We start from the raw sequence: 25,974 nt of genomic DNA, 5'->3' as shown, positions 1-25,974 counted from the left end.
CTCAGAAATAGCTCAGTTTCCATCTAAGTTAAGGACCCACCCAGCCTCTACATCTAAGTCCTGGGCTGTAGAGGCTTCCACAAGGAGAAAGTTCAACAAAAAACAAGAACAAATCCCCAGGGTTTCCTAAGACTACAAACTTGGAGTGGGTGGGTAGGGCTCAGCTTGAACACAATACCTGATAAGGAGCCTGGAAATTGTTGGGCCTCCACCCTGGCTCCTCTTCCGTACCCGCCTATTCCTTGGTGTACAGGCAATCAGACAAGGCAGCTGTGGCCTTGTGCCCACTTCCCACTGCCCAGCCCCTGCCCACCTTGCTTTGGGTGCATTACTGGCACTTCTCATTTATAGGCTGGATCCTAAAAAGGTTTTCACTTTCCCTGCTGGAGTTTCATTAAGGAAATTCCTGGTTCCTCATGTAGCCTTTTAAAAACTCATTTTCTTCTGAGCATGGAAACTGCTGCAAAGTCTCCAGGGAGGTGAGAGATGCAGGGCTGTCTTTGTGCCAGGCCTCCAGCAGTTAACTAACAACCTGCCCCCAGGGACTTTGTTGATGAGAGGACTCAGGTGACCAGTCTCGACCCTTTTTCTGAGTGCACCGTAGTTCAGACAACAGCATGTTTCACTCAGGAGTATCTCACTGGGTTGATAGGGATGACCAGAACAAGGGGACAATTGTGGACTGACAGGATTCCACAATGACTTGAGGCAGACACTTGGAACAAAGTCTAAGTGTCTGCCACCAGATGGAGAGGACTGTACTAGGGACATCTGAAGTCCAGATTGACAGAGGGCAAGGTGGGCTCTCACAGATAAAGGTAGAGAAGAATGATGTGTAGAACAGCAGCTTGCTCTATGGACATGATCTCATCTACCCCCTCCATCCCCAACCCCCATGCTCCAGCTGATAAGAATCTGGTGCTATTTCCTGTAGTCCAAGGGTCTTAGACAATGGTGTGAACGGCTGGCTCTACTGGAAAGGACATTGTTCAGGGAAGAAAAAATAACACACCAGCACAAAGCCAGGGCAAGATCTGTCTAAAAGCAAGGGGCTGTTTACAAATCCATGATTTCCAAGGGGAGAAACACAATAGAAGATTGTTTTGGTGAGGCTGATGTCCCCTCCAGCATGCTCCTGGGGGCTGGGGATGTCTTTGATGGCCCAGACAGGTCTCAGATGCTCTGAAAGGGATGGACAGTGATGGCCTTCCTGTTTATCAGGGATGCATGCAGGGCAGGGTCAAGAAGCCAGTTTATACCAACTCCAGCAGGGCTCCCAGCCACAGTCCTTCCATCTGGGTCTCATGCCGTCATGCTGCTCAGGGATCCCAAGCTAGAGGGGATTTGCTGGGGAGAACTGAGGGCAAGGTTTTGTTTTTTGTTTTATGAAAAATATCAACTCTTCAGTTTATGGCCTCCAATTGTCATATTGTTTTTTAGAAAAAAATGTATAAGGCATGAGACCCTTGCAAATGGCCAGCTCCTTTGGAATAAGCTTCCCTGGCATAGTCACTAGAGAGTCTTCTCACATCTGGGTGCCCGCAGGATGCTGTGACTCACCACCAGCCATCCTGAGAGCACATGGGAGCTGGCACAGGGTGCCTGGGGTCAGGGCCAGTGTAGGTGCTGTTTCTCATGACAACCTCCCCCACCACTGTCCACGGAGATTAGAGCCTTTGAGCCACCACCCAGAGACCCTGATGGCAGTGAGTGTACTTTCATGTGTACATGTGCCTGTGCATGTGTGTGCATGTACGCATGTAGTAGGAGGGTAGGGAAGAAAAGGAGCAAAGAAACATATCACATATTTCCCTTGGTACTGGCAGTTGCCATTTTTAGTGGGTGGTGGAGAGGGCAGCTGGGTGGACCCTAGTGGGGAACTGGGAGACATTTTTGGTGGGTTATGAGGGCTACTTTGGGCCTGGAGAGTCTACGAAAGTCTTGTCTGAGGATTTGACCTATGGTGAAAGTATAATTAGTGACTTTTCTATTCATCTCTAACAGAAATACACTTCGTGAATAAACTTAAACATTTTCCTAAGCCATGGTTAACCTTCCTGCGCTGAGGGTTTATAAGCTTTCCAGGCAACGTGCTAACAGTGCCCTCTGGTGTTTGGCAGCAAAACAACAGGCTCATGAATACACGGTACCAGCGTCCATTGATTCAGTAGCTGTTAATATAGGGTTGGGGTGGGCGAAGCCTGTGGCTCAGTGGGTAGGGCGCCGGCCCCATACACCGAGGGTGGTGGGTTCAAACCTGACCCTGGCCAAACTGCAACAAACCAGGCGTTGTGGTGGGCCCCTATAGTCCCAGCTACTCAGGAGGCTGAGGCAAGAGAATTGCCTAAGCCCAAGAGCTAGAGGTTGCTGTGAGCTGTGATGGCACAGCACCCTACTGAGGGTGACAAAGTGAGACTCTGTCTCTACAAAAAAAAAAAAAAAAATGTAGGGTTGGGGCTAAGAACCTGAAGGGAAAAAAAAGGTTAATAAGGCAGACAGTTTCCTGCTGGCAAGGGGATTCATATCTAGCAGGAGAGACAAAACCAGAACTGTAGGACAGGTAAAAAATGACAGGGACTGCGACAGGTGCACCAGCAGAGGCCAGTGATAGGGCCTAGGAATGAGGAAGCAGCCCTTATGCTGGGTTCAACAGGCTGAGTGTGGGAGTTTGGTTGAGAGCCTAGGCCCTAGGCCCTAGTATTCCAGGATAGCCAGGGCAGAATGCCTGGGGGTGGGGTATCCTGGAAGATGCAACTGTACAGGGCCAAGTAGACACAGGAAACAATGCTGACAGAAGACTTCTGCTGTAGTCTTGTGAGGCACAAAGGTCCGAGTTAAGCACTTGACAATGGGAAGGAGAGGGAGGCAAACATTTGAAAAATAGCCAAATTGACAAGGGAGGAGGTTGAGTATAGAGGGAAGCAGTGGAAATTCTGAGGTTTCTGATCTGAGTTTATGATTCCTGTAAAGGTAAGAATAGAGGAAGGAGAACAGGTGATTTGGAGAATTTTTATTTAACATTTATTTTTTTACCCTCCCCAAGTGAACTAATTTGTTTTGTGTCCTAAGTTATGAAACAGTAATCAATTCTAATGAGACACATTAGTTATAAAAACAGGTATTTAGGCTTGGCACCCGTAGTGCAGTGATTACAGTGCCAGCCACATACATTGAGGCTGACAGGTTTGAGCCCGCCCCAGGCCAGCTAAATAACAATGACAACTGCAACAAAAAATAGCTGGGCGTTGTAGCGCGTGCCTGTAGTTCCAGCTACTTGGGAGGCTGAGGCAAGAGAATGGCTTAAGCCCAAGAGTTTGAGGTTGCTGTGAGCTGTGACGCTATCAAGGGTGACATAGTGAGACTCTGTCTCAAATAAAATAAAATAAAATAAAATATACAAGACGAGCTTGGGGCATCTATAGTGCCAGAAAGAAAGAAAGTACTCAAAACCAAAATAAAACACACAATGGGTACATGGAAAAGGACACGCAAGTATACAAAGCTGGAATAATTTGAGCAACAAAATAAAGTAACATTGGATTGTAACCCAAAGTGTTATACCGGTGGTCCCTGGGTTATGAATGATATATGTTCCTGATAAGGTCTTTAGGTTGGATTTGTATGTAACTTGGATAGTTGATGAATAACATATATACAGTAATAGTAATACTATAATGGCTCATATATGGTAATAATATAGTATAACATAATAATAATACCCTTGTTCTGTAATAATAAGTTACAGAAACTATTGTGTTCTTTCTTTTAATTCAAACAAAACATTAAAATAAAATCATACAAAAAGTTTAGATAAGAGGAGAAATTTCAAAATAGAATATTTAACACCTAATGTTACATCAACTAGGCTAATAAGAACATTACACTTACTTTCGATCTCCAAATCTATAATAACTTTTTCATTTCAATAATTAATCCACTATACTGCTTAGTAATAATTGATGCTTTCATTAGAGATATGCACCGTCCCCCCCAGTGCTTTCCCAATGAATGATGGTCTTTCCCAATGCTTATTTCTACTACTACTTCTTTTTTTTGTTGTCTTTGTAGTTTTTGACTGGGGCCAGGTTTGAACCCACCACCTCCAGTATATGGGGCCGGCGCCCTACTCCTTGAGCCACAGGCACCACCCTCTACTTCCTTTTTTTTTTTTTTTTTAAGACAGAGTCTCACTATATCATGCTAGGCAGGGTGCCATAGTAGCAGCAACCTCAAACTCTTGGGCTAAAGCAATTCTCTTGCCTCAGCCTTTGGAGTAGCTGGGACTACAGGCACTCACCACAACATCTGGCTAGTTTCTTATTTTTCTTTTAGTAGAGACAGGGTCTTGGTCTTGCTCAGGCTGGTTTTGAACTCTTGAGCTCAAGCAATCCTCCCCAAATGCTAGGATTACAGGCATGAGCCATGGTGCCGGCTTATTTCTACTTTCATTTCCGTAGTAATCACCTTTCTCTTTGCTGAAGGCTCACCTGGACTTGCAGTGGACTTTTGCTTTGGAGGCATGGTCATAAGGATAAACATAGACTCAAAATCAAATAAAAAATTTAGGATGAAAGTGATGCTATTTGTAAATGACTATATAAACGATGAGACCAGCCATTAGCACAAAGATGCTACACCAAGGAACTGGTTATGCTATGCAGATTTGTTTACATGTACAGAGAAACTACTCCCTGAATTATTAATCTAATTATTTAATTATGAATTATCTTTATGGTGAGCCTTGGGAGCCCATTTGTAAGTATGACTGTAAGTCAGGTTATCTATAATTTGAGGACTGCCTATATATGTCATGTCTGTGAATCCATAATGATATAAACATATGATCGAATAAATAAATAAGTGGGATGGAATAGATAAATCTCCCATACAGAAGAATTTCCAGTAATTTCTGTAGACATTCCATCCTCAAGGGAGGGGGTGCATAAATGCATAAATTCCTGTTCCTTAATAGGTGGAAAAAGAGTAACTTTGCAGTGGAGAAACCTGACAAACACTACCTCAGCCAGATGATCAAAGTTAACATCAGCAGTGATAGGTCATGATGAAAATGGCTTTACCTGTGTCTTCTTTCCCAAACCATTATCCCCAGTCTAATCATGTGAAAAACATCAGGCAACTCCCAATTGGGAGATATTTTGCAAAATATCCTACTACTACTTCTCAAAATTGTCAAGGTCATCAGGCCTGGCATGGTGGCTCATGCCTGTACCTAGCACTCTGGAAGGTCAAGGGTGGTGGATTGCTCGAGCTCAGGGGTTCAAGACCAGCCTGAGCAAGAGTGAGACTCTGTCTCTACTAAAAACAGAAAAAACTAGCCAGCCATTGTGGTGGATGATTGTAGTCCAGTTACTTGGGAGGTTGAGGCAAGAGGATTGCTTGAGCCCAAGAGTTTGAGGTTGCTGTGATCTGACACCACGGCACTCTACCCAGGGTAACAGACTGAGACTCTGTCTCAAAAAAAAAAAAAAAGTTTCCAACGTCATCAAAAATAAGGAAAGTCTGACAAACAGTCACAGCCAAGAAGAATCTAAGGAGATGAGATGACTCAATGTAATATTGTGTCCTGGATGAGTTTCTGGAACAGAAAAACGACATTGGATAAAAATTAAGAAAATCTGAAAGCACATGCTTGAGTTAATAATAATTTATCAATATTTGTTTATTAATTATGACAAATTTGGCATACTAATGTAAGATGTAAGTAATAGGAGAAATTTGCCAGGTGCTCATGCCTGTAATGCCAACAACTTGGGAAGCTAAGGCAGGAGGATTAGTTGAGACCAGGAGTTTGGGACCAACCTGGGAAACACAGCAGACCATCTCTCTACAAAAAATAGAAAAATTAATCTGGCATAGTGGCACATACCTGTAGTCCCAGCTACTCAAGAGGCTAAAGCAGGAAGATCACTTGATCCTAGAAGCAAGGCTGCAGTGAGCTATGATCGTGCCACTGTACCCTAACCTGGGTGACAGAGCAAGACCCTATCTCTAAAAAAATATGTAAATAAATTATAGGGGAAATTGTTGTGGGGCTATATGAGGATTCTTTATATTCACAATTTTCTATAAATCTAAAAGTATTCCATATGAAAAGTTTAAGAAAAAAAGCCAGTTACTTAGTAGAGAATGAATGATTAGGCCCAGATTAAGAATAGAACTTTTCAAAGTTGGACTTTCTAGCCTATAAAATGGAGTTGGCTATTAGCATTGATAGAGATTCAGCCAGGCATGGTGGCTCATGCCTGTAATCCTAACAGTCTAGGAGGCTGAGGCAGGTGGATTGCTTGACCTCAGGAGTTCGAGACTAGCTTGAGCTAGAGCAAGACCCTGTCTCTACTAATAATAGAAAAACTAGCTGGGATTTGTGGTGGATTCCTGTAGTCCCTGCTACTCAGGAAGCTGAGGCAAAGGGATTGCTCAAGCCCAAGAGTTTGAGGTTGCTGTGAGCTATGACCCCGTGGCACTCTACCCAGGTGACAGAGTGAGATTCTGTCTAAAAAAAATATTCATGGAGACTAAAAGTATAAAGAGTAAAAGATAGTTAATAGTTACAAAATAGTTAATAGGTGTGTGTATACCCAACTAGCTAAGCAGGTACCCAAAGTATCCATACTGTACACAGAGATGGGGAAGCTGAATGGGTGACAAAAACCACCTCCCTAGTTTCACTTTCCACTCACTAATTGTGGAGTTGAGAAGGGGTCATTACTTTCAGGTAAGCTGGTGTTTCTTATACTTGAGTTGTCTACAAATGGATTCCTTTTAAAGGAAAAGATTCAAGTGATCAATAAAATGTCTCAAATACAATTTTCCTCATAGGCCAACCATCAGATCGCTATCAGCAGCACTGCTCTCCTGGAAGACCTGCCTGAAATGAATAACTGCCTTCTGTTACTTAGGTCACTGGAAATCTAAGTGTATACCTGGTGACCTAAGTAACAGAAAATTTAGGTTAAGAGACCAGTCTTTCAGTTTTGAATTATCACTACAAGAGTTGGGTCTTTAGGATAGGTAAGATATTGTTTTTGAAATGAAAATTCAATTAAATTTCTCTTGTCACTTGCAAAGATCTGACAAAATCTCCTTGGATGTCCCAGTATAGAAGTATACCATTGAGTCATTAAACCTGTGGGAAAAAAAGAGCATAATTGTGGGGAGCCCTAGGATGACAGCTATGCAGGAGGCCCAGGAGTAGCCAGTTCAGAAGTGGACTGTAGGAGGCAGGTTTCCAGGACAGCAGTGTTGCTGATAGCTTGGCCTACGAGGAGAATTGTATTTGAGACATTTTGCTGATCACTTGAAACATTTGAGAAGAATTGGCAGTAGGTACACAGCAGATAAAAAAGGCAGTTATTAATTTCAAGAAAAAAATTATACAGGAGAGGAAAGGTATTCATAGCATACAGTCTGATTCAATAATAAACAATATTTACTTAGTCATAATAGTAATATAAACATTGAAAGTTAATTTAACAAAAACTGTGATGAAATTATATAAGATGGGGAAAATGAAAACAGGAAGGTTCTAAAGGTGCTAAATCTTTATGTAACATAATAGAAAGTTAATAATATCCAGGATTGGGTTGAGTGTGGTGGCTCATGACTATAATCCCAACACTTTGGGAGGCTGAGGATTGCTTAAGACTGCAAGTTTGAGACTCACCTGGGCAACCCCCCATCTCTACAAATAATTTAAGATCCAGTTCTTCCACCACCCCTGCTGTAGATCTCAGCAGGGTGGGAGGAACAACAGTGGCCAGGCCAGGCAGCTCATCTTCACCAAGGCTTTTGCTGTGCTGCAGCCTGCAGGCACCCGGCATGTGCCCTGCCCACAGCCAAGATACCCAAGAGGAAGGTCAACTCTGTGGAAGGCAGGATGAAGGAAAAGCCCAAGAACAGATTGGCAGCTGGAGTGCAATGGCATGATTATAGCTCACTGTAACCTCCAACAGGTCAGCTAAACCTGTTCCTGAAAAAGTGAAAATGAAGCCAAAAAATGCAGCAGCAAAGGATAACTCTACAGACAAAAAAAGTGCAACCAAAAGGGAAAAGGGGAGCAAAGGCCGAAGTGGCTGAGCAAGAAACTAAAGATTTAGCTGCAGAAAATGGAAAAACTGAAACTGAGGAGAGTCCAGCTGCTGATGAAGCAGGAGAGAAAGAAACCAAGTCTGTGTAATCAGTGGTAAAAAAAATTTACAAATATTTTGTGAATGCAAATATTTTAGTAGCTCTACAAACTTTTTTTTTTTTGAGACAGAATTTCACTATGTCACCCTCAGTAAAGTGCCGTGGAGTCACAGGTCACAGCAACCTCAAACTCTTGGGCTTAAGCGATTCTCTTGCCTTAGCCTCCCAAGTAGCTGGGACTACAGGCATGCGCCGCAGCACCTGGCTATTTTTTGTTGTTGTTGTTGTTGTAGTTATCATTGTGGTTGAGCAGGCCCCAGCCAGATTTGAACCCGCCAGCCCGGGTGTATGTGGCTGGTGCCCTAGCTGCTGAGCTAAGGGCTCAGAGCCTCTAGAAACATTTTAAGGAATGGGAATCCCACGTCATCCCATTTTTTAAGTGTAAAAAAGTGTGGAGGGGGGGCGCCTGTGGCTCAGTGAGTAGGGCGCTGGCCCCATATACCAAGGGTGGTGGGTTCAAACCCAGCCCTGGCCAAACTGCAACATAAAATAGCTGGGCGTTGTGGTGGGCGTCTATAGTCCCAGCTACTTGGGAGGCTGAGGCAAGAGAATCGCCTAAGCCCAGAAGCTGGAGGTTGCTGTGAGCTGTGTGACGCCATAGCACTCTACTGAGGGTGATAAAGTGAGACTCTGTCTCTGGAAAAAAAAAAAAAAAAAAGTGTGGAATGTTGAATTATGGGAGGTTTTTACTGTCTTGGGTGTCAGCTTAACAGTCCATAGATGGGGGGGTTAGTTTTTAGATTCCACAATGCAAAGCATACTTAATGGCAATATGGAGTCCCAGATCTGCATTTAATGTCTTAAACATTTAAAATTACTTCTATTCACTCTGTTTCCAAAAGAAAAGAAAAAAAATTACTTCTATTCCCATGTTGTTTTTAGAATTGTTTCCTTAAAGACAACCATTCCTGTGATCGTGGCCCTCCCTGTCAGAACTGCATAAGCTCTATAACATCTTTGGCAGTGATAGTCCTGTTTACCTGCTAACTTTGTTAAGGTGCTATGAAGGACTGAACATTTGAGTATGTAGTATATATGGTAATAAATTGTAGGACTTATGTAACAGCTTATCAGCATTTGAAGATACTCAATATCCTCTTAAGGAAAATTAGCAATCAAAAAAATTTTTTTTTTGAGACAGACTCTCAAGCTGTCTCCCTGGGTGAGGAAGTCGCCACAGTCTTAATATGTTGCCTTTGGTAGAGTGCCATGGGGTCATAGCTCACAGCAACCTCCCACTTGGGCTTGTCTCCCAGAGTGTTAGGATTACAGGTGTGAGCCCTTTGGGTGGATTGTTTGAGCTTACAAGTTCAAGACCAGCCTGAGCAAAAAGCAAGACCCGTTCTCTACTAAAAATAGAAAAACTGAGGCAAGAGGATTGCTTGAGTTTGAGTTGGTCTCAAAAAATTTTTAAGCTTGGCTCAGGGCCTGTACCTCAGTGGTTAGGGTGCCAGCCCATACAGTCTGGTGGGTTTGAACTCGACCCAGACCTCCTAAACAACAATGACAACTACAACAAAAAAATAGCTGGGCATTGTTGCGGGGGCCTGTAGTTCCAGTTACTTGGGAGGCTGAGGCAAGAGAATCTCTTAAGCTCGAGAGTTTGAGGTTGCTGTGAGCTGTAATGCCACGGCTCTCTACTGAGGGTGATAGCAACCTCCAACTCTTGGGCTTAAGCTATTCTCTTGCCTCAGCCTTCCAAATAAGCTGGGAGTACAGGTGCCTGCCACAACACCCGGTTATTTTTGTTGTTGTTGTTGCAGTTGTCATTGTTGTTTAGCAGGCCCGGGCTGGGTTCAAACCTGCCAGCCTCAGGGTATGTGGCTGGCACCCTACCCACTGAGCTATAGGCACTGCATATATATATATAAAACTTTTTTTGATGAACATATATATCTTTTTTTTTTTGTAGAGACAGAGTCTCACTTTACCGCCCTTGGTAGAATGCCATGACGTCACAGGACTCACAGCAACCTCCAGCTCTTGGGCTTCTGTGATTCTCCTGCCTCAGCCTCCAGAGCAGCTGGGACTACAGGTGCCTGCCACAACGCCCAGCTATTTTTTTGTTGCAGTTCGGCCGGGGCTGGGTTTGAACCCGCCACCCTCAGTATATGGGGCCGGCGCCCTACTCACTGAACTATAGGCACCACCCTTGATGAACATATTTTAAGTGTGCTGTGGGAATTTAATTATAAGGTCAAATATGCCATGAGATAAAGTCTTTATCACTTTGCCTATATTCTTTAATAACAACAGAAGGACACAGATACTCTTTATTTGATTCCAGGTGAATCTGGTCAAATCTGAATGTGCTCACTGTATGTATATTTCAGAAGTAAATCTTCAGAGGTCTGCAATGTTTGGAATGAGAACATTGTCCTCCACCATTGGTGTCAGTGACTCAGTGAGATACTGAGAACTAAGTATCTGGCAATGGTTTAAGTTCCTCCCACTAATCCAAATTCCATGAAATCATTAAAAACATATAAATGTAAAGATAGGCTTTATTCAATTTCTCCTTTGGCCTTCTGCCAGATTCCCATCCTCATTGCCTTGCCTATGTGAATGTCCTGGCATGCAAATTCAGTTATACCAGGCATCAAGAGTTAGAACAGGCTGGGCGCGGTGGCTCACGTCTGTATCCTAGCACTCTGGGAGGCCAAGGCAGGTGGTTATCTGAGCTCAGGAGCTCAAGACCACCCTAAACAACAGCAAGACCTCGTCTCTAAAAAATAGCTCAGTGCTGTGGTGGGTGCCCGTAGTCCCAGCTACTAGGGAGGCTGAAGCAAGAGAATTACTTTGAGCCTAAGAGTTTGAGGTTGCTGTGAGGTATGACACCATGGCACTCTACCCAGGGTGACAAAGTGAAACTCTGTCTCAAAAACAAAACAAAACAAACAAACAAAAAAAGACTTAGACTAACTCATTCATGCTGTGAAGTTGCGTTGAAGTCCACACCAGCCTGGAATGAATGGAGTCCCTTCTGCCTCACATGAGCCTGATAGTTCCTGACCTGTTTGAGTCTAGGGCCCCAAATCTTGCAACAGGGTATATTCTCAGTCCAGTGTGCACTACTGGCTCACATTCCTGATGAGACCCTCTGTGTTCATTTGTACAATGATGAACATCTCTGCCTCTGTAATGCCAATTTCCCTGCAAAATGATTCCCTCTCAAAGAAACATGTCTATGTTCCACGTTGAAAATTCTACATTAACTCACTGAGTTTTATGGATTAGGAGGGTGAGTTTAATTCCCTTACTCTACCCTCTATATCTTCCTTAGTATGTTAGACAAATTCCAGAGGGAATCTACAAAAAGACACCAATGGAGAGAAAACCTTTATTTGCATACTAATGAACGTAGGTGAAGTAAGAAGAGGCAAATGAGAATGCGATTAAGGTGCAAGGATCTTGGTGGAAGAAGAGAAGAAAGAGCCCTTTGGAAATTCAGGAGAAAGAGCAGAGGCACTCTTGAAGTCACAGCCACAGCCACAGCCACAGCTAGTCCCTTGTTGGCATCTGAACTCCACTCTCCTCTCGTTCTCCCCTGGGACTTCTCTTTCCTTGGCTCACAGTCTCACTGTTGGCCCCCTTTCCTTGTTTCACAGTTTCGAGGTGTTTCCTCCCCCAAACCCAACAGAGGAGTGCAGCTTCATACCCAGTAGGCTGGGCAGCAACTACTCAGAAGCTGTTACTTGGATTTTTTGTACCCCTTAGTGATTTTGACACCCCTGAACCTCCAGGAATGGTCTCTCCTACCACCAGAGGATTCTGACTTTTCTAATAAGGAAGGTCCTGGCCAATCAGTCCATGAAGGGCCTGGATTCTCTTCCAGGCTGGTGTCTCTGAAGAAACGCTCCTCAGGGTGGAAGGTGCTGCTACAGCAGGGGATGTCACTTGAGTTTTCAGGTATGTAGTCTGTGGTGAAAGAAAGGTGGGAGAGGAAAACTTAAGCCTCTCTTTCTCCTAAGTGCAGGTTTTTAAGCCCCTCCCTAGCCACTTTTTTCCCAAAGCCAAAGGCCTCAACTGAAAGTCCTGCTCTGGGGGCATGCCTTCCTCCTTTCCCAGGCACCCTCCACCCCCAGTTCTTAGACCAGCCCATTCCTCCACCTTCACCTGCGGCTGAAGCAGAGGATGAACATTCTTCACACTCCCATTTCTTACTGTTAGATCTCAGAGAGGAGCAGCTCCTGTGGGTTCCATGGGATCCGCAGGTAGCACACAGAATGAGGCGCCACTTCCTAAGGAAGAGCCAACGAAGAATTGTGGAGACAAATAGAATACTAACTACCATTCTTAGATGTTGGCTATGGGCCAGTCTCAGCTCTGCTGAGGGCTTCCCTGACATTTTTGGCTGTACATTTTATACATCAAGGATGCATGGCTCAGATAGGCTAAGTGCTGATCCTAGGAGGCTTCAGTCAGCACAGCCTGTTACAAGGTGGATTTGGAAAGGAATTAGTCCTGAGTGTCTCTCCACTGAGCACAAGGAGAAGGAGACCCTGCAGAGGAAACCCGTTCATTTAGACACGAGTGAGTCAGAGGCTAGTCAAGGAAGGGAATTAGCCATTGTGTACCCTCAGATCTGCAGAAAAGACTCATTTTTTGCTCCTAACATCTCTGCCAAGTTCTGATTGTAAGATGGCACTGACAAAAACTCTTTCTAGACAGAAGCCTTTCCTTACCCTTCATCCTCAAAGCTGTCTCTGCCTTGTTCATACAGACAGGTGGGGGCATCACAATGCTGATAGCGCTGATACAACTCTGAAAAAGCCCCTGGCTCAAGTTCCCAGGCAGCATCTCTGCAGTGGGAGAAGAAACAGTGAGTAAGGGACACATAATCACTTCATGAAACTCTTGTCCATCAAGGAAGAACCAGGGAGACTCTACGCAAGGTACAGTAAAGAGTTCAACAGGCTGCCTGAGCAACAACTTCCAACAAGGCTGAGCAAGTAGCCTGGCAATGGAAAAGGGTTGAAGCAGGATGACTGGAACATAAGAGTTCCTTAGTTCTACTCTGGAATTCAAGAACCTAATACTCCATGCATTCTGATCCCCAAAATGCCCTTTTCAGAAACACATCCCCCTCCAAGTTTTTCTCCAACTTTTTCTTTTTCATTTGATAATTAAAAAGCACTCCCTTCACTTCTTCTCTCTTCACTATTTATCATTGCCTTTGCTGCTCTTATCCTCTGTCTCACTGACCTCTATAGAAATCTAAGTAACCCACTCCCTGGCTAAATTCCAGCTTTAAGGTTTCCACTACCTGTCTGGAATGTGAATTCCCATTCTTAACATTTCTTTAGGAAACTCTTCTCGATTGTTACACTGTGGACATTTGAAGAAATGCTTTGCTGAGGTATGGGCATATTTCTGTAAGAAAAACATGGAAAAACTTAGTGTCTGTAAAAACACTTTGACTACCTTCTTTCCACTCCCATCCTCACCCCACACAGAAGATGTTGTAAGAGAGCTTTGCTGGGGGTACAGGAAAAGGAGTTTGAATGGGCTAGGGTGAGGGCTGCAAATCCAGGTGTTAGACCTGGGACCAAAATATTTTCAAGAGAGTTCCCAGTTGTTATCTCTGCCATGGGGCTTGGCAGTGCGAAGTAGAGATCAGGGCACTGGATACATGTTTCTCTTTTCTTCATCCTAAGAAGTGAGACTGATGTTAAGGGTCCCTGACTCATTCTGGTATGAGTCCATTCACTCTAGAAATCTTGAGTATTTGGCTTAGTTTAAATTTATTACAAATGAGGTCCTGCTGGGTGCAGATGGCTCATGCCTATAAATCCCAGAACTTTGGAAGGTGGGGGCAAAAGGATAGCTTGAGGCCAGGAAACTAGCCTGGGCAACATTGCAAGACCCCATCTCTACAAAATATTTTAAAAATTAGCTAGACATGATGGTACATGTCTATAGTCCCAGGTATTAGGGAGGCTAAGGCATGAGGATCTCTTGAGCCAAGCAGTTCAAGGCTGCAGTGAACTATGATAGCGTCACACACTCCAGCCTCAGCAGCAGAGCAAGACCTTGTCTCTAAAACAAAAAATAATAAATAAAAATAAAAATTAAGAAAATGAATGAGGTCCCATAGGCCAAGGATGACTAGAGACCAGGCTAACTTTCCTTTAACTGCCTGAAATCAGCAATGCACACAGGCCTTCAGCACAGAATTGTGGCAGGTCCCCAGAGCAGAGATAGCCCCACCTGTATGCACTTGCGGTGGTAGACAGCTTGACTACAACACGGGCTCTGGATGTTCTCAATACTCGCTTGGGATAAATCTTCACAACATAAGACACAGCTCTCTTCCCCTACGTTCCCCTGTTGGAAGTCCTGTTTTGGGCGATGTTTTCCACAAAATGATCTGTAGCAGGGTAAACAGATTTGGTTTTTATTTTGTCACTGATGCAGTTTTCTAGGTGCCTGGAAAGGCGATGAGCATCCAGGCTGGTGCCCAGTGAACCACCATACTCATGGGGAGAAGAAGCAGGGTGAAAAACAGTCACATGTCTTCTCATGGCTGCTCTCCCACTGAGCAAAGCTCCCAGGACTTTCTCCACAGCCTCTTGTTCCTGAAGGCCCCACTTAGTTCTAAGCAGCTGTCTATGAACCCCAGATGTTTGTAATTTAAGGAGGGGCTGGGAAGCAAGAAGAAACTCAAGTCAAGATAGTTTCCCATCACTGAATAGAGGGACAGATTCCTTGGTGAACTGAAACAGGCCTGTGAGAACGAGAATCTGATTTTGTTAGTGGCTAAACAGTAAGTTTCAAAAGGGCAGCCTGACTTTTCCCCTTCCTCACTCACTTGTACTCTCCAAAAAATTGTGAAAGGCAACCCCTTTCTTGGCCACAAGGCAGATGGAAGTTTCTGACGCACTGATCCTTCTGGCAGTTGATAGCAGCTCCCTTTTTCTTGCACACAAAGCAGATCTGCAAATGAGATCCAGAGGTGCTCAGGATACCCACCCCCACTCCAAAGACAGACATGGCATGGGATATCTTTCTATGGAATGGAAATCATGTGAAGCAACAGCCATTCCCTTTTCTCAGTGGTCCTGAAAGCTTTGGGGCACCCAGAAGCTGAGCTTCGAGCAGCATTGCATCATTTTTTGTTTTCTCAGGATGTAGCTCCCTCTCACTTAGGATACTACACCCCAGAAGAATAAAACTTAAGAGAAGGAGCAGTTGGGAAATCTAAGTATCCTTTAACTTCTAAACTAGCAACTAGGGAAAAGAGCAGAAAGAGGGATGATGAGATAGGTACGAGAAGAAGCCTACCCCGAGGTCCCCATTTCAGGGGATTCTAACCTTCCTAGAAGCCCGGGCTGCCTCCTTTTTGATGTCTTCAGGTAGGAATCCATGAAAACCTCTGTTGGACTGGCCCCTCTGAGGTAGCTTGCTAGATAGGATCTGAGGGGCAGCAGAACCAGGCTGTCAAATCAGTTATCAATGGAATAGTGCACTGGGTTGAGGAGGATGACAGGGTAAGAGAGCTAAGGAATAGAGCTTGGTGGAATATATATCATTTACAGGGTACTTTATTTAATGAAGGCTCATATACTATGTATTGGGTACTAAGCGCTTTTCAAATATTAACTCACTAAATCCTCCTAACAACCCTTAAGAGGTAGAGAATATTATCATCCACGTTTTCTCAGAGGGGTGGGGAATCTGTGGCCTTCTGGATTGTAGAGTGTAGCCTTTTGACTGAATCCAAATTTTATAGAACAAATTCTTTTAATAAGGGGAATTGTTCTGTGAAGTTTTGATTCAGTTGGGGGGCTACACTTGGGGATCTAAAGGATCACATGTGCCCTGAGGCCTCAGTTATCCACTCCACCCATCTTTGTGCTATGCTGCCTCTCCTCTACTGAGGGCTGCTGTTGTGGGCTGAGCTCCTTGAGGAAACACTCCCTCTGTAATGACTCATTTTATGCTTACCAAAGCCCTATGACATAGATGCTATTGTGACCCTCATCTTACAGGGGGGACCCTGAGGTGCAGTCCAGTAAGTGACAAGGTTGGGGTCACACGAGGGAGGAGGAGCAAAAGTGGTATTCACCTGGGCCCATGGAACCTACACTTTTACCCTTCCTGCTGTATTGTCCCTCAGTACAGAATAAATACTCTTCTCAAGAGTACTACAGGAAGGAAAAGAGGGTTTTAAAATCTCCCGACTATGGTCATTCTGCATTATAGGGGAGGGGAAGGAATTAGATTTTTCTTTTAAAAACACACTTTAGGGCAGCACCTGTAGCTCAGTAGGTAGGGTGCCGGCCACATACACCGAGGCTGGAGGGTTTGAATGTGACCCAGGCCAGCTAAACAACAATTATGACTGCAACAACAAATAGCTGGGCATTGTGGCGGGCGCCTGTAGTCCCAGCTACTTGGGAGGCTGAGGCAAGAGAATTGCTTGAGCCCAAGAGTTTGAGGTTGCTGTTGTGAGCTGTGACGCCATAGCACTCTACCCAGGGCGACACAGTGAGACTCTGTCTCAAAAAATAAGTAAATAAATAAATAAATAATACACACTTTAAAGGGTCTTTTGTGTCTGAAAAGTTCCCAAAGCAGAGTATGGAATGGGAAATCAAGGAAAAAGAATCTAAGCTGTTTTGTTACATACATTGGGAGAATGTTAGCAGCCTACCCCCATCCAAAGAATCTTCCCCAATTCCTGGGAAGGGTGCTGGAATTCCTGTAGTAATTACATGAAATGCATAATGGGAGCTCAGGTTATCTTATTTATATATATATATATATATATATATATTTTTTTTTTTTTTAAGAGACAGAGTCTCACTTTGTCACCCTTGGTAGAGTGCCATGGTGTCACAGCTCACAGCAACCTCCAGCTCTTGGGGCTTAGGCGATTCTCTTGCCTCAGCCTCTCGAGTAGCAGGAATGACAAGCACCTGCCACAGTGCCTGACTATTTTTTGTTGCAGTTTGGCTGGGGCCGGGCTCGAACCTGCCACCCTCGGTATATGGGGCCGGCACCCTACTCACTGACCCACAGGCGCCGCCCTATTTTAACATTATATTAAGGTGACCCTGAAATGTTAGTTGACTTGAGGGCAGTTGGATTACAGCCATATGTTCCCAATTATGGTTAAAACATATATGAGACATATTTTAACATTAAATATCTCAAGGTTTTAGGATAATATGAGTTATTTCTGTCTTCTTTATACCTTTAAGTAGTATTCATATTTTCAACAATGAGCATATGTTATTTCTATAGACAGAAAAATCAATAGTGAAAACTCAGAAACAATCTAAATGTCCTACAATAGTGGTTTATTTTGATACTTTTGGGCATATCCATACATGAAATACCAATTAGCTATTAAAAAGAAAAAACTAGATATGTATGTTTTATGTGGAAAGATCTCCAAAATATATGAGATTAAAAAAAAGATACAAAACACTATGTAGAATGTTTATTTTTATGTTCAAAACGTATATGTTTGTGAATGCATCAAAATTAACCAAGCCCTGACACTTAATAGGACTTACCAGAAAGGAAAATCACAGACCAAGCTTTTTCATGAACATAGATATAAAAATCAAACAAAATATGAGCAAACTGAATCTGGTACCATATAAAAAGGATAATACATCATGACCAAGTAAGGTTTATACCAGGAATGCAAGCTTTGTTTAACATTAAAGAATCTAGTTGGTGCAACAAACCACATTAACAAAATAAAAGAAAAATCAAGATCATCTCAATAAATGTAGAAATAGTATCTGACAAAATTCAACACACATTCATGATACTTTTTGCAAACTGGGAACAAAAGGGAACATCAATTTGATAAAAACATCTATGAACAAAACCTGTATCTAACATATTTTAATAGTGAAAAACTAGATCCTGTCCCTGATGGTGGGAACAAGAGAAGGATAACAACTCACATTACTTCTATTAAACATTAGCTCAAAGGTCCTAACCAGTACAATAAGGCAAGAAGAGAAATAAAAGGCAAAGATTGGAAATGAAGAAGTAGAACTGTCTTTATTTACACATGACGTGATTGTGTACACAGAAAATCCTAAGGCATTTATCACAAAATTAAAAACAAAAACAATGACTGAATAAGCAAATTTAATAAGATCACTATATCAATATACTAAAAATGTATTTCTACATACCACCAACAAACTTGAAAATAAAATAAAAATACTATTTATAATAACATAACCACGAAATATTTAGGAATACATTTAACAAAAGATGTGCAAGACTTCTTCACTAATACTACAAAACATTGCTGAGATAAATTTTAAAAGAGCTAAACAGAGAAATATACCATATCTATGGATCAGAATATAATTTAATTCTTCCCAAATTGACCTATACATTCAAATGCAATTCCAATCACAATCCAGCAGGCCTTTTTAAAGAAAACTTGACAAGCTTGGCGCCCGTAGCAAAGTGGTTACAAGTGCCAGCCACATACACCAAGGCTGGCGGGTTCTAATCCAGCCTGAGCCAGCTAAACAACAATGACAACTACAACAAAAAAATAGCTGGGCATTGTTGTGGTGGGTGCCTGTGGTCCCAGCTACTTGGGAGGCTGAGGCAAGAGAATCGCTTAAACCCAAGGGTTTGAGGTTGCTGTGAGCTGTGACGTGATGGCACTCTAACCAGGGAGACAGCTTGAGACTGTCTCAAAAACAGAAGAAAAAAGAAAAGAAAATTTGACAAGCTTAATATAAAGTTTATAAAGAAAAAGAAAGGGCCTAATAGCCAAAACAATCTTGGAAAAGACTGTATAGTTTATAATACTTAATTTCAAGACTCTATAAAGGCACAATAAAAAGACATGGGGCTATTGCCATAAGAATAAACACATAGATCAATGACATAAATAGGTCATCCAGATCCACTGATATATGATCAGTTGATTTTGACAAAGGCACCCAGAGTAGGCAATGATTTCTTGAGACACCTAAAAAGCACTAAGCATAAAAACAAAAAATTGATAAAATGGACTTTATTAAAATTAAAAACTTGTTCTTTGAAAGACTATTAAAAGAATGAAAAGGCAAACCACAGACTACAAAGAAAACAGTCACGATACATTTATCCGAAAAAGAATATGTATCCAGAACATAGAAACAATTTTATAAACTCAATAATAAGACAAAAGAACCTAATTTTTAAAATGGACAAAAACATTTGCTCAAATACTTCACAAAAGAAAATATGTAAATGGCCAATAAGCACATGAACAGAAGCTCAACATCTTCAGCCATCAGAAAAATGCAAATTAAAGCCATAATGAGACACTAATACACACCAAGCAGATAGTGAAAATTAAAAAGACTGATAATACCAAGTTTTAGCAAGAATGTTATACAACTGGAACTTTCATAAATTGCCTGTGGGAGTGGAAACTCGTACACCACTTTGGAAAGTGACTTGGCAACTTCACATAACGTTAAACATCTAGTTAGTATTCAGTCAGTAACCCTACTCTTAGGTATTTACCCAAGAGAAGTGGGAACACATATTCACAAAAGCACTTGTGCATGAGTGCTTATAGCAGCTTTATTCATAACAGTCCCCAAATGTAAACAATTCAAATGTCCATCAACAGGTGAATACATAAGCAAATTACAGCATACTAATACAACAGATTACTACTAGACAATAAAAAGGCACGAGCTATGGCTTGGTGCCCGTAGCACAGTGGTATGGCATCAGCCACATACACCAAACATGGCCAGTTCGAGCCTGGCCAGGCCAGCTGAACAACAATGACAACTGCAACAAGAAAATAGCCTGGCACTGTGGCAGGCGCCTGTAGTCCCAGCTACTTGGGAGGCTGAGGCAAGGGAATTGCTTGAGCCCAAGAGTTTGAGGTTGCTATTGTGAGCTGTGACGCCATGGCACTCTACCGAGGGTGACACAGTAAGACTCTCTCTCAAAAAAAAAAGGCACAAGCTACAGATGTACAGATGCATGCAACAACATGGGTGAATATCCAAAATATTGTGTTGGGAGAAAAAGCCAGATGCAAAAGCATATATACTGTATGATTCCATTGGTATGCAGTAAAAGAACAGGCAAAATATTCTATAGATCAGAATAATGATCATATCTGATGGGACTGACCAGAAGAGGGCAGGAAGGAACTTTCTAGAATGATGAAAATGCTAATTTATTTTGATTGAGGCAGTGGTTACATGGCAATATACATTCATCAAGCCTCATCAAACAGCACATTTAAAATTGGTAGATTTTACAGTATGCAAATTATATCTGATAAAAAAGAATATTGGGAAAAAATAACTGAAAGGATGTTCTGTTAACAGCATTTATTTCTAGGGAGAGAGACAATATTGTCTCTGGGGAGAGTGAAATATTGCTTTTGGAAGACATTTTATTTCTCTTATACTTTAAAGTATTTAAACTGATAGATTTTATACCAGGAACATTTTTTTTTGTTTGTTTTGAGCCAGTCTCACTTTGTTGTCCTTAATAGAGTGCCATGGCGTCATAGCTCACAGCAATCTCAAACTCTTGGTCTCAAGATATTCTCTTGCTTCAGTCTCCAAGTAGCTGGGACTACAGGTGCCCACCACAATGCCTGGCTATTTTTAGAGGCGGGGTCTCACTCTTGCTCATGCTGATCTCGAACCTGTGAGTTCAGGCAATTCACCTGCCTCAGCTTTCCAGAGTGCTAGGATTATGGGTGTGAGCCACCAGGCCCTGCCCATATTGTTTGTTTTTTTTTTTTAATGGATTTTAAAAGAAAAGCAGTATTAAGAAAAACAAATAGGGCTGTGGAATTGAGGCACTAGATGCAAAAATAGAGCATAGTCTGTATATCAGAAGCTATAGAACTTTTAAAGCAAAAGAGGCTTTATACTCACAAGACAAAAATAATGCACGCTTAGATTGTCTTTCTGAAGAAATTCCCCTAATTTTTCGGGATCCCCAGGTTCTTGAAGGCATAGCCGGCAAACTGAAAGAGAGACCATTAAGAATTAGGGTGGCGCCTGTGGCTCAAGGAGTAGGGCGCCGGTTCCATATGCCAGAGGTGGCGGGTTCAAACACAGCCCTGGCCAAAAACCACAAAAAAAAAAAAAAATAAAGAATTAAAGGAGCTTGGCGGGCAGTGCATGTGGCTCAGTGAGTAGGGCTCCGGCCCCATATACCCAGGGTGCAAGTTTGAACCTGGCCCTAGCCAAACTGCAACAAAAAATAGCCAGGTGTTGTGGCGGATGCCTGTAGTCCCAGCTACTCGGGAGGCTGAGGCAAGAGAATCACCTGAGCCCAGGAGTTGGAGGTTGCTGTGAGCTGTGACACTCTCCTGAGGGTGACAAAGTGACACTCTGTCTTAAAAAAAGGGGGGTGGGTGGGTGGGGGACTTGGTGCCTATAGCTCAAGCAGCTAGGGTGCCAGCCACATACACCAGAGCTGGCGGGTCTGAATCCAGCCTGGGCCTGCCAAACAATAATGATAACTACAACCAAAAAATAGCTGGGCATTTTGGCGGGCGCCTGTAGTCCCAGCTACTTGGGAGGCTGAGGCAAGAGAATTGCTTAAGCCCAAGAGTTTGAGGTTGCTGTGAGCTGCAACGCCACAGCACTCTACCCAGGGCGACAGCTTGAGACTCTGTCTCAAAAAAAGAAAAAAAAAAAAAAAAAGAATTAAAGGTTTTGCTCAAGCTGACCATTAAAAATGGAAGAGAAGAGTGGGAATATGACCATTTTTCTAGGTACAGGAAGAAGTATGAGAAAAGGGTCATTTTGGCAAGGAGGAAGGTTGGGATGAGGTCTAATTTGGTATTACTTAAGTTGTTATATAATTTTGGTCACACTGAAGAAGTTGGCTGCAACTACTCACTTCGTTTTTTTCTTCCTCAGATAACTTTGATTAACTTGTTTCTTAAACTTTGGACATAATTTTTTTTTCTTGTCAAGGACATAAAATTTTAAAATATAGACCCTAAGTCTTCAGGATCTTAGAGAATATGAGAAGGAGCAGGGTTGACAGTGAGAGGAGCAAGTTCATTGCTTCACACAGGTGGCCTTCTTTGCTGAGGTCTGGAGGCAGTGGTTGAACACAACCACCAATCTTTCTTACCAGGCCCCAAAGATGGTGTCGTCTGGGTAACCCTCCTTATCTTGGCAGATTTTCTATATAAGAGAAAGAAAAAGTGTAAGGTGGTCTTTGAGGACCTGTCAACAACCTTTGTAACAAAGCCATTCACGAGTCTGAAGAAGGACCAAAATATCTAAAGACATGAGACTTGAGTTTTTTTATTTCTTTTTTTTTTCTTAAATGGAGATGAGGTCTTGCTGTGTCACCCAGGTTGGTCTTGAACTCCTGGCCACAGGTGATCCTCTGTCTTGGCCTCCTAAAGTGCTGGGAATATAGGTGTGAGCCAATACACTCAGCCCATATTTCATATTTTTTTGAAAGCAAAAATATCCTCTATACCTACTGAATTATTCAAGGGTAAGTACCAGATTGTGACCATCTTTCTGTCCTCAGTGCCTGTACTGCCTGTGTTGACTGCATGAATGTAAAGTCTTTTACTTTTTTTCCTGTTTCTTCTGGTAACCACTCTGCATCTCAGATGGTAAAACCTTCGCAAAGCATATTAAAATAAAACAAAAATGATTGATAATTTCCCATTGCTAGACATTATTCTTGGCTCTTTAAATGTATTAATTAGGGCTGGTGCTGTGGCTCACACCTGTGCCTGTAATCCTAGTGCTCTGGGAGGCTGAGGTGGGTAGATTGCTTGAGCTCACAAATTTGATACCAGCCTGAGCAAAAAGCGAGATCCTGCCTCTATTAAAAATAGAAAAACTGAGGTAAGAGGATCGTTTGAGCCCAAGAGTTGGAGGTTGCTATGAGCTATGATGCCTTAGCTACCCAGGGAGACAGCTTGAGACTCTGTCTCAAATAAATAAATAAATGTATTAATTAGCTCAATCTATGGTAGCTCAATAAATCTACAGAATAACTTAAAAGATATGTGCCATTATTATGCACATTTTCCAGATGAGAATATTGAGGCACAAAGAAATGAAGTGACTTGACCTCTGTTACATAGTTAGCAAGTGGCAGAGCCAGGACATGAACTGACGTGGTAAGTTTCCAGATCCAGCACTTTGCTACTAGGGACAGCCTTCGAAAGATAGGTAGGGCAGCTTCCAGAAGTACACTGGCATATGTTTCCATGCTGTCCAACCACAATCTCCAAGATGATGCCAAAGGGGGTAAAAAGTGCAGCATATACCATAAGCCATTGGACAATTTGTCCTAAACTTTCTTATAACACCCACTCTACCTCAATCTTTGGTGTTCCTTCTTCTTTTCTTTTACAGTCTTCATTCGCTGCTGTATCTTTCTCTTATCTTGAATTCTGTACTAGTATGAGGATAACATAGGCTCTTCCAGCTATAGATAGAAACAAGACTTGGTCAGCAATTTAATTCTACAGGGTATCCTAAAGGTACCTGCATGGCATACATACATAGAGAAAATGGGAAATTATAAGCCAAACATATTTACAAAATATTCATTACCAAATTTTACAAAATGTTTCTGTGTTGATAAAAATATAAAAACACAAAATATGAAATAATGTAAAATACAGGTTTGTTAATTTTTCCTATTTATGGCACCCTGTATATTTGGTGATCAAGTTTTACAGGGTTAAGGCAATGGTGCTCTTCACCTCCCCTTCTATGTGATGGAATAAAAGGAACACATCCAGTATCAATACTAGTAATAGCCAATAATTATTAAATCATACTAAGAACTTGTTCTAGGCACTTTACATGTGTTAACTCATAAAGTCCTCATGCCATTTCCAAGATGAGGAGACTGAGGCACAAAGAGGTAAGCATCTTGCCCAAGGTCAGACTTAGTGATATAGGTGGGATCTAATCCTGGCTCCCAGGGCCAACATTAACTGTCATGTTAAACTGCTAACACACAGTAGTGTAAGAACTTGGAAATGTTTTTTATTTTATTTATTTATTTTTAGAGACGGAGTCTCACTTTATTGCCCTTGGTAGAGTGCCGTGGCGTCACAGCTCACAGCAACCTCCAACTCCTGGGCTTAGGTGATTCTCTTGCATCAGCCTCCTGAGTAGCTGGGACTACAGGCTGGAAATGCTTTTTAGCTAGCTAAATGGTTCATTTCTTTGTGCCTATAAAACACACATCCAGACAAAAAGCCTCCTTTTGCACTTAAGTATGGCTGCCTTCATTCTACCCAGTAAAAGCTAGATAAGGTAGCACCTTCCTAGGAAAAGTTGTCAAGATTTTGGATACCTACAAGCAAGAACTCCCTCTAGTGTGAAATAATACCCTTAACTCCTATTGCTTAGAAAAATCACCCCCTTAGCTTCTGTCCTTTCACCTAGGCTCAGTTGGCCATTGAGATTTGGCCTGTCCCTAAACTTTGTCTAGATATGAGCTGAGTACAATATCCAAAAGTGGAGAAGGCACCTTGCCACTCCTCCCACAATCAAAGTCAGTAGACCACAAAGGGGTAAATCCCTGAAAGTCAAGGGGGACAAAAGAAATAAGATCCACTCCTATGAAGGAAAGACTGTGGTCTAGTCAGGGGAAGGGAGGACAGCATTTCTTAGGAGAGATGAATTAGGTTACCCCCAGACACATTAACTCCAGCACCCCTAGCCTCGGATCATGGGTGGAAATCGGAAATATCTTCAGGGACTTTCAAAACCTTTCTGCATGAATACAAACTACTAAGACAATTAGCTGCTCAGAAAACCAAAGCTATCTTGCCCTATCTTCGTGCATGTTCCACCTCCTTTTCTAACCCCTGAGTTGCAGAAGTAATGACATTTGATGGCTTCTTCAACGAAAGCACACGGACAGGCTGGAAGAGGAAAGAACAGGGCGAACACAGGCTCTGCTACTCCCACAAGGGATGCACATTGGGGACTACTGAGAGTGCCCAAGTGTGGGGGCTACCCCGACCATCTAGCAATAGGAATAAAACCTTGAAACTTCAGTTCTTTGCATCGCTGGGCCAAGACGTCCCTTGTGTAGGATTCCGTGCACACTGGTAGTTACAAGATGCAAGTCTTCAACACATACGAGGAGGGATGTAAACGCGGGCTTCCCCAAGCTGCTCGCTCCGTGATTTCCTAAGCCGGCGGATGCTCCTCCAAACGCTCACCAGGGTGTTCCGCTGGATAAGTGCTGGGTAAATGCTTGTCGAGAATATTAAAAATAAATAAACGTATTCGGCCCCGCCGCCGCAAGAATAAACAATGATTTGGAAAATACGTGTCGATGTGGCCACAACCGTCCCCTGGAGGTAACAGCCGGAGAAGGGGCTCAAGGAGCATCCCGCGGGTGCCAGACCAGGCTCATGTCTCGCCTGCCGGGCGGCTGGTGCGGGGCCGGGCCGGAGGTCACCTCCACCGCTCCCTCTTCACGGTAGCTCACCGGCCACCGCTCCCGGCCGGGGCCGCCCGCCCAGCTGTCACTGAGGGCACAGCTGTCCGGGAGCTTTTTTCGTTGTCACAAGCCGTGGTAGTTACCTCACGGGCGGCCGCCCCGCGCGGTGACTGCGCCGGCTAAGGGGGCGAGCGCGCAAATGGGAGCCGGGTCACGCGGACTGTGACCCACGGGGGGCAGATGAGACGCCAACCGTTGACACAACCTAACCGCCAACGGCCACGCGCTAACGGCCGCGCGCCCGGCCCCCCTAGCCCCGCCTCTTGCCTTCTTTCTCTCAAGCGCCCA

General features: G+C 43.1%; 1 protein-coding gene across 4 annotated transcripts; it reads right to left on the bottom strand.

Annotated features, from left to right (window-relative positions):
• Positions 1-11,534: 11,534 nt before the first annotated feature.
• On the bottom strand, positions 11,535-25,955 carry PHF7 (PHD finger protein 7). 4 transcript variants are annotated; one of them, XM_053599942.1, is made up of 11 exons: positions 25,223-25,955; positions 23,534-23,643; positions 22,318-22,370; positions 21,102-21,193; positions 15,523-15,624; positions 15,020-15,144; positions 14,419-14,578; positions 13,475-13,581; positions 12,894-13,010; positions 12,325-12,449; positions 11,535-12,126 (listed from the first exon to the last, which is right to left on the bottom strand). In XM_053599942.1, the coding sequence occupies exons 2-11, from the start codon at positions 23,575-23,577 to the stop codon at positions 11,900-11,902; spliced, it is 1,152 nt and encodes a 383-aa protein (XP_053455917.1). In that variant the 5' UTR covers positions 23,578-23,643; positions 25,223-25,955; the 3' UTR covers positions 11,535-11,899. The 4 variants fall into 4 exon arrangements, with proteins under 4 accessions (XP_053455917.1, XP_053455919.1, XP_053455918.1 ...); XM_053599944.1 differs by having other exon boundaries at positions 12,373-12,449; XM_053599943.1 differs by having other exon boundaries at positions 25,321-25,955.
• Between the last annotated feature and the right edge of the window lie 19 nt (positions 25,956-25,974).

This window comes from Nycticebus coucang, chromosome 8, assembly GCF_027406575.1.
Source record: "Nycticebus coucang isolate mNycCou1 chromosome 8, mNycCou1.pri, whole genome shotgun sequence".
In the NCBI taxonomy this organism is placed as follows: Eukaryota; Metazoa; Chordata; class Mammalia; order Primates; family Lorisidae; genus Nycticebus; species Nycticebus coucang.
This window is presented reverse-complemented; position numbering and strand designations above follow the sequence as displayed.

What these genes read in the sequence shown, in the direction of transcription:
- PHF7 (XM_053599942.1), bottom strand. Translation starts at nt 23,577, where the DNA reads ATGAAGACTGTAAAAGAAAAGAAGAAGGAACACCAAAGATTGAG. An exon ending in GACACCATCTTTGGGGCCTG is followed by an intron (nt 21,194 to 22,317) that starts GTAAGAAAGATT and finishes TCTCTCTTTCAG; the next exon opens with TTTGCCGGCTATGCCTTCAA. An exon ending in ACCACCGCAAGTGCATACAG is followed by an intron (nt 13,582 to 14,418) that starts GTGGGGCTATCT and finishes TTTTTCTTACAG; the next exon opens with AAATATGCCCATACCTCAGC.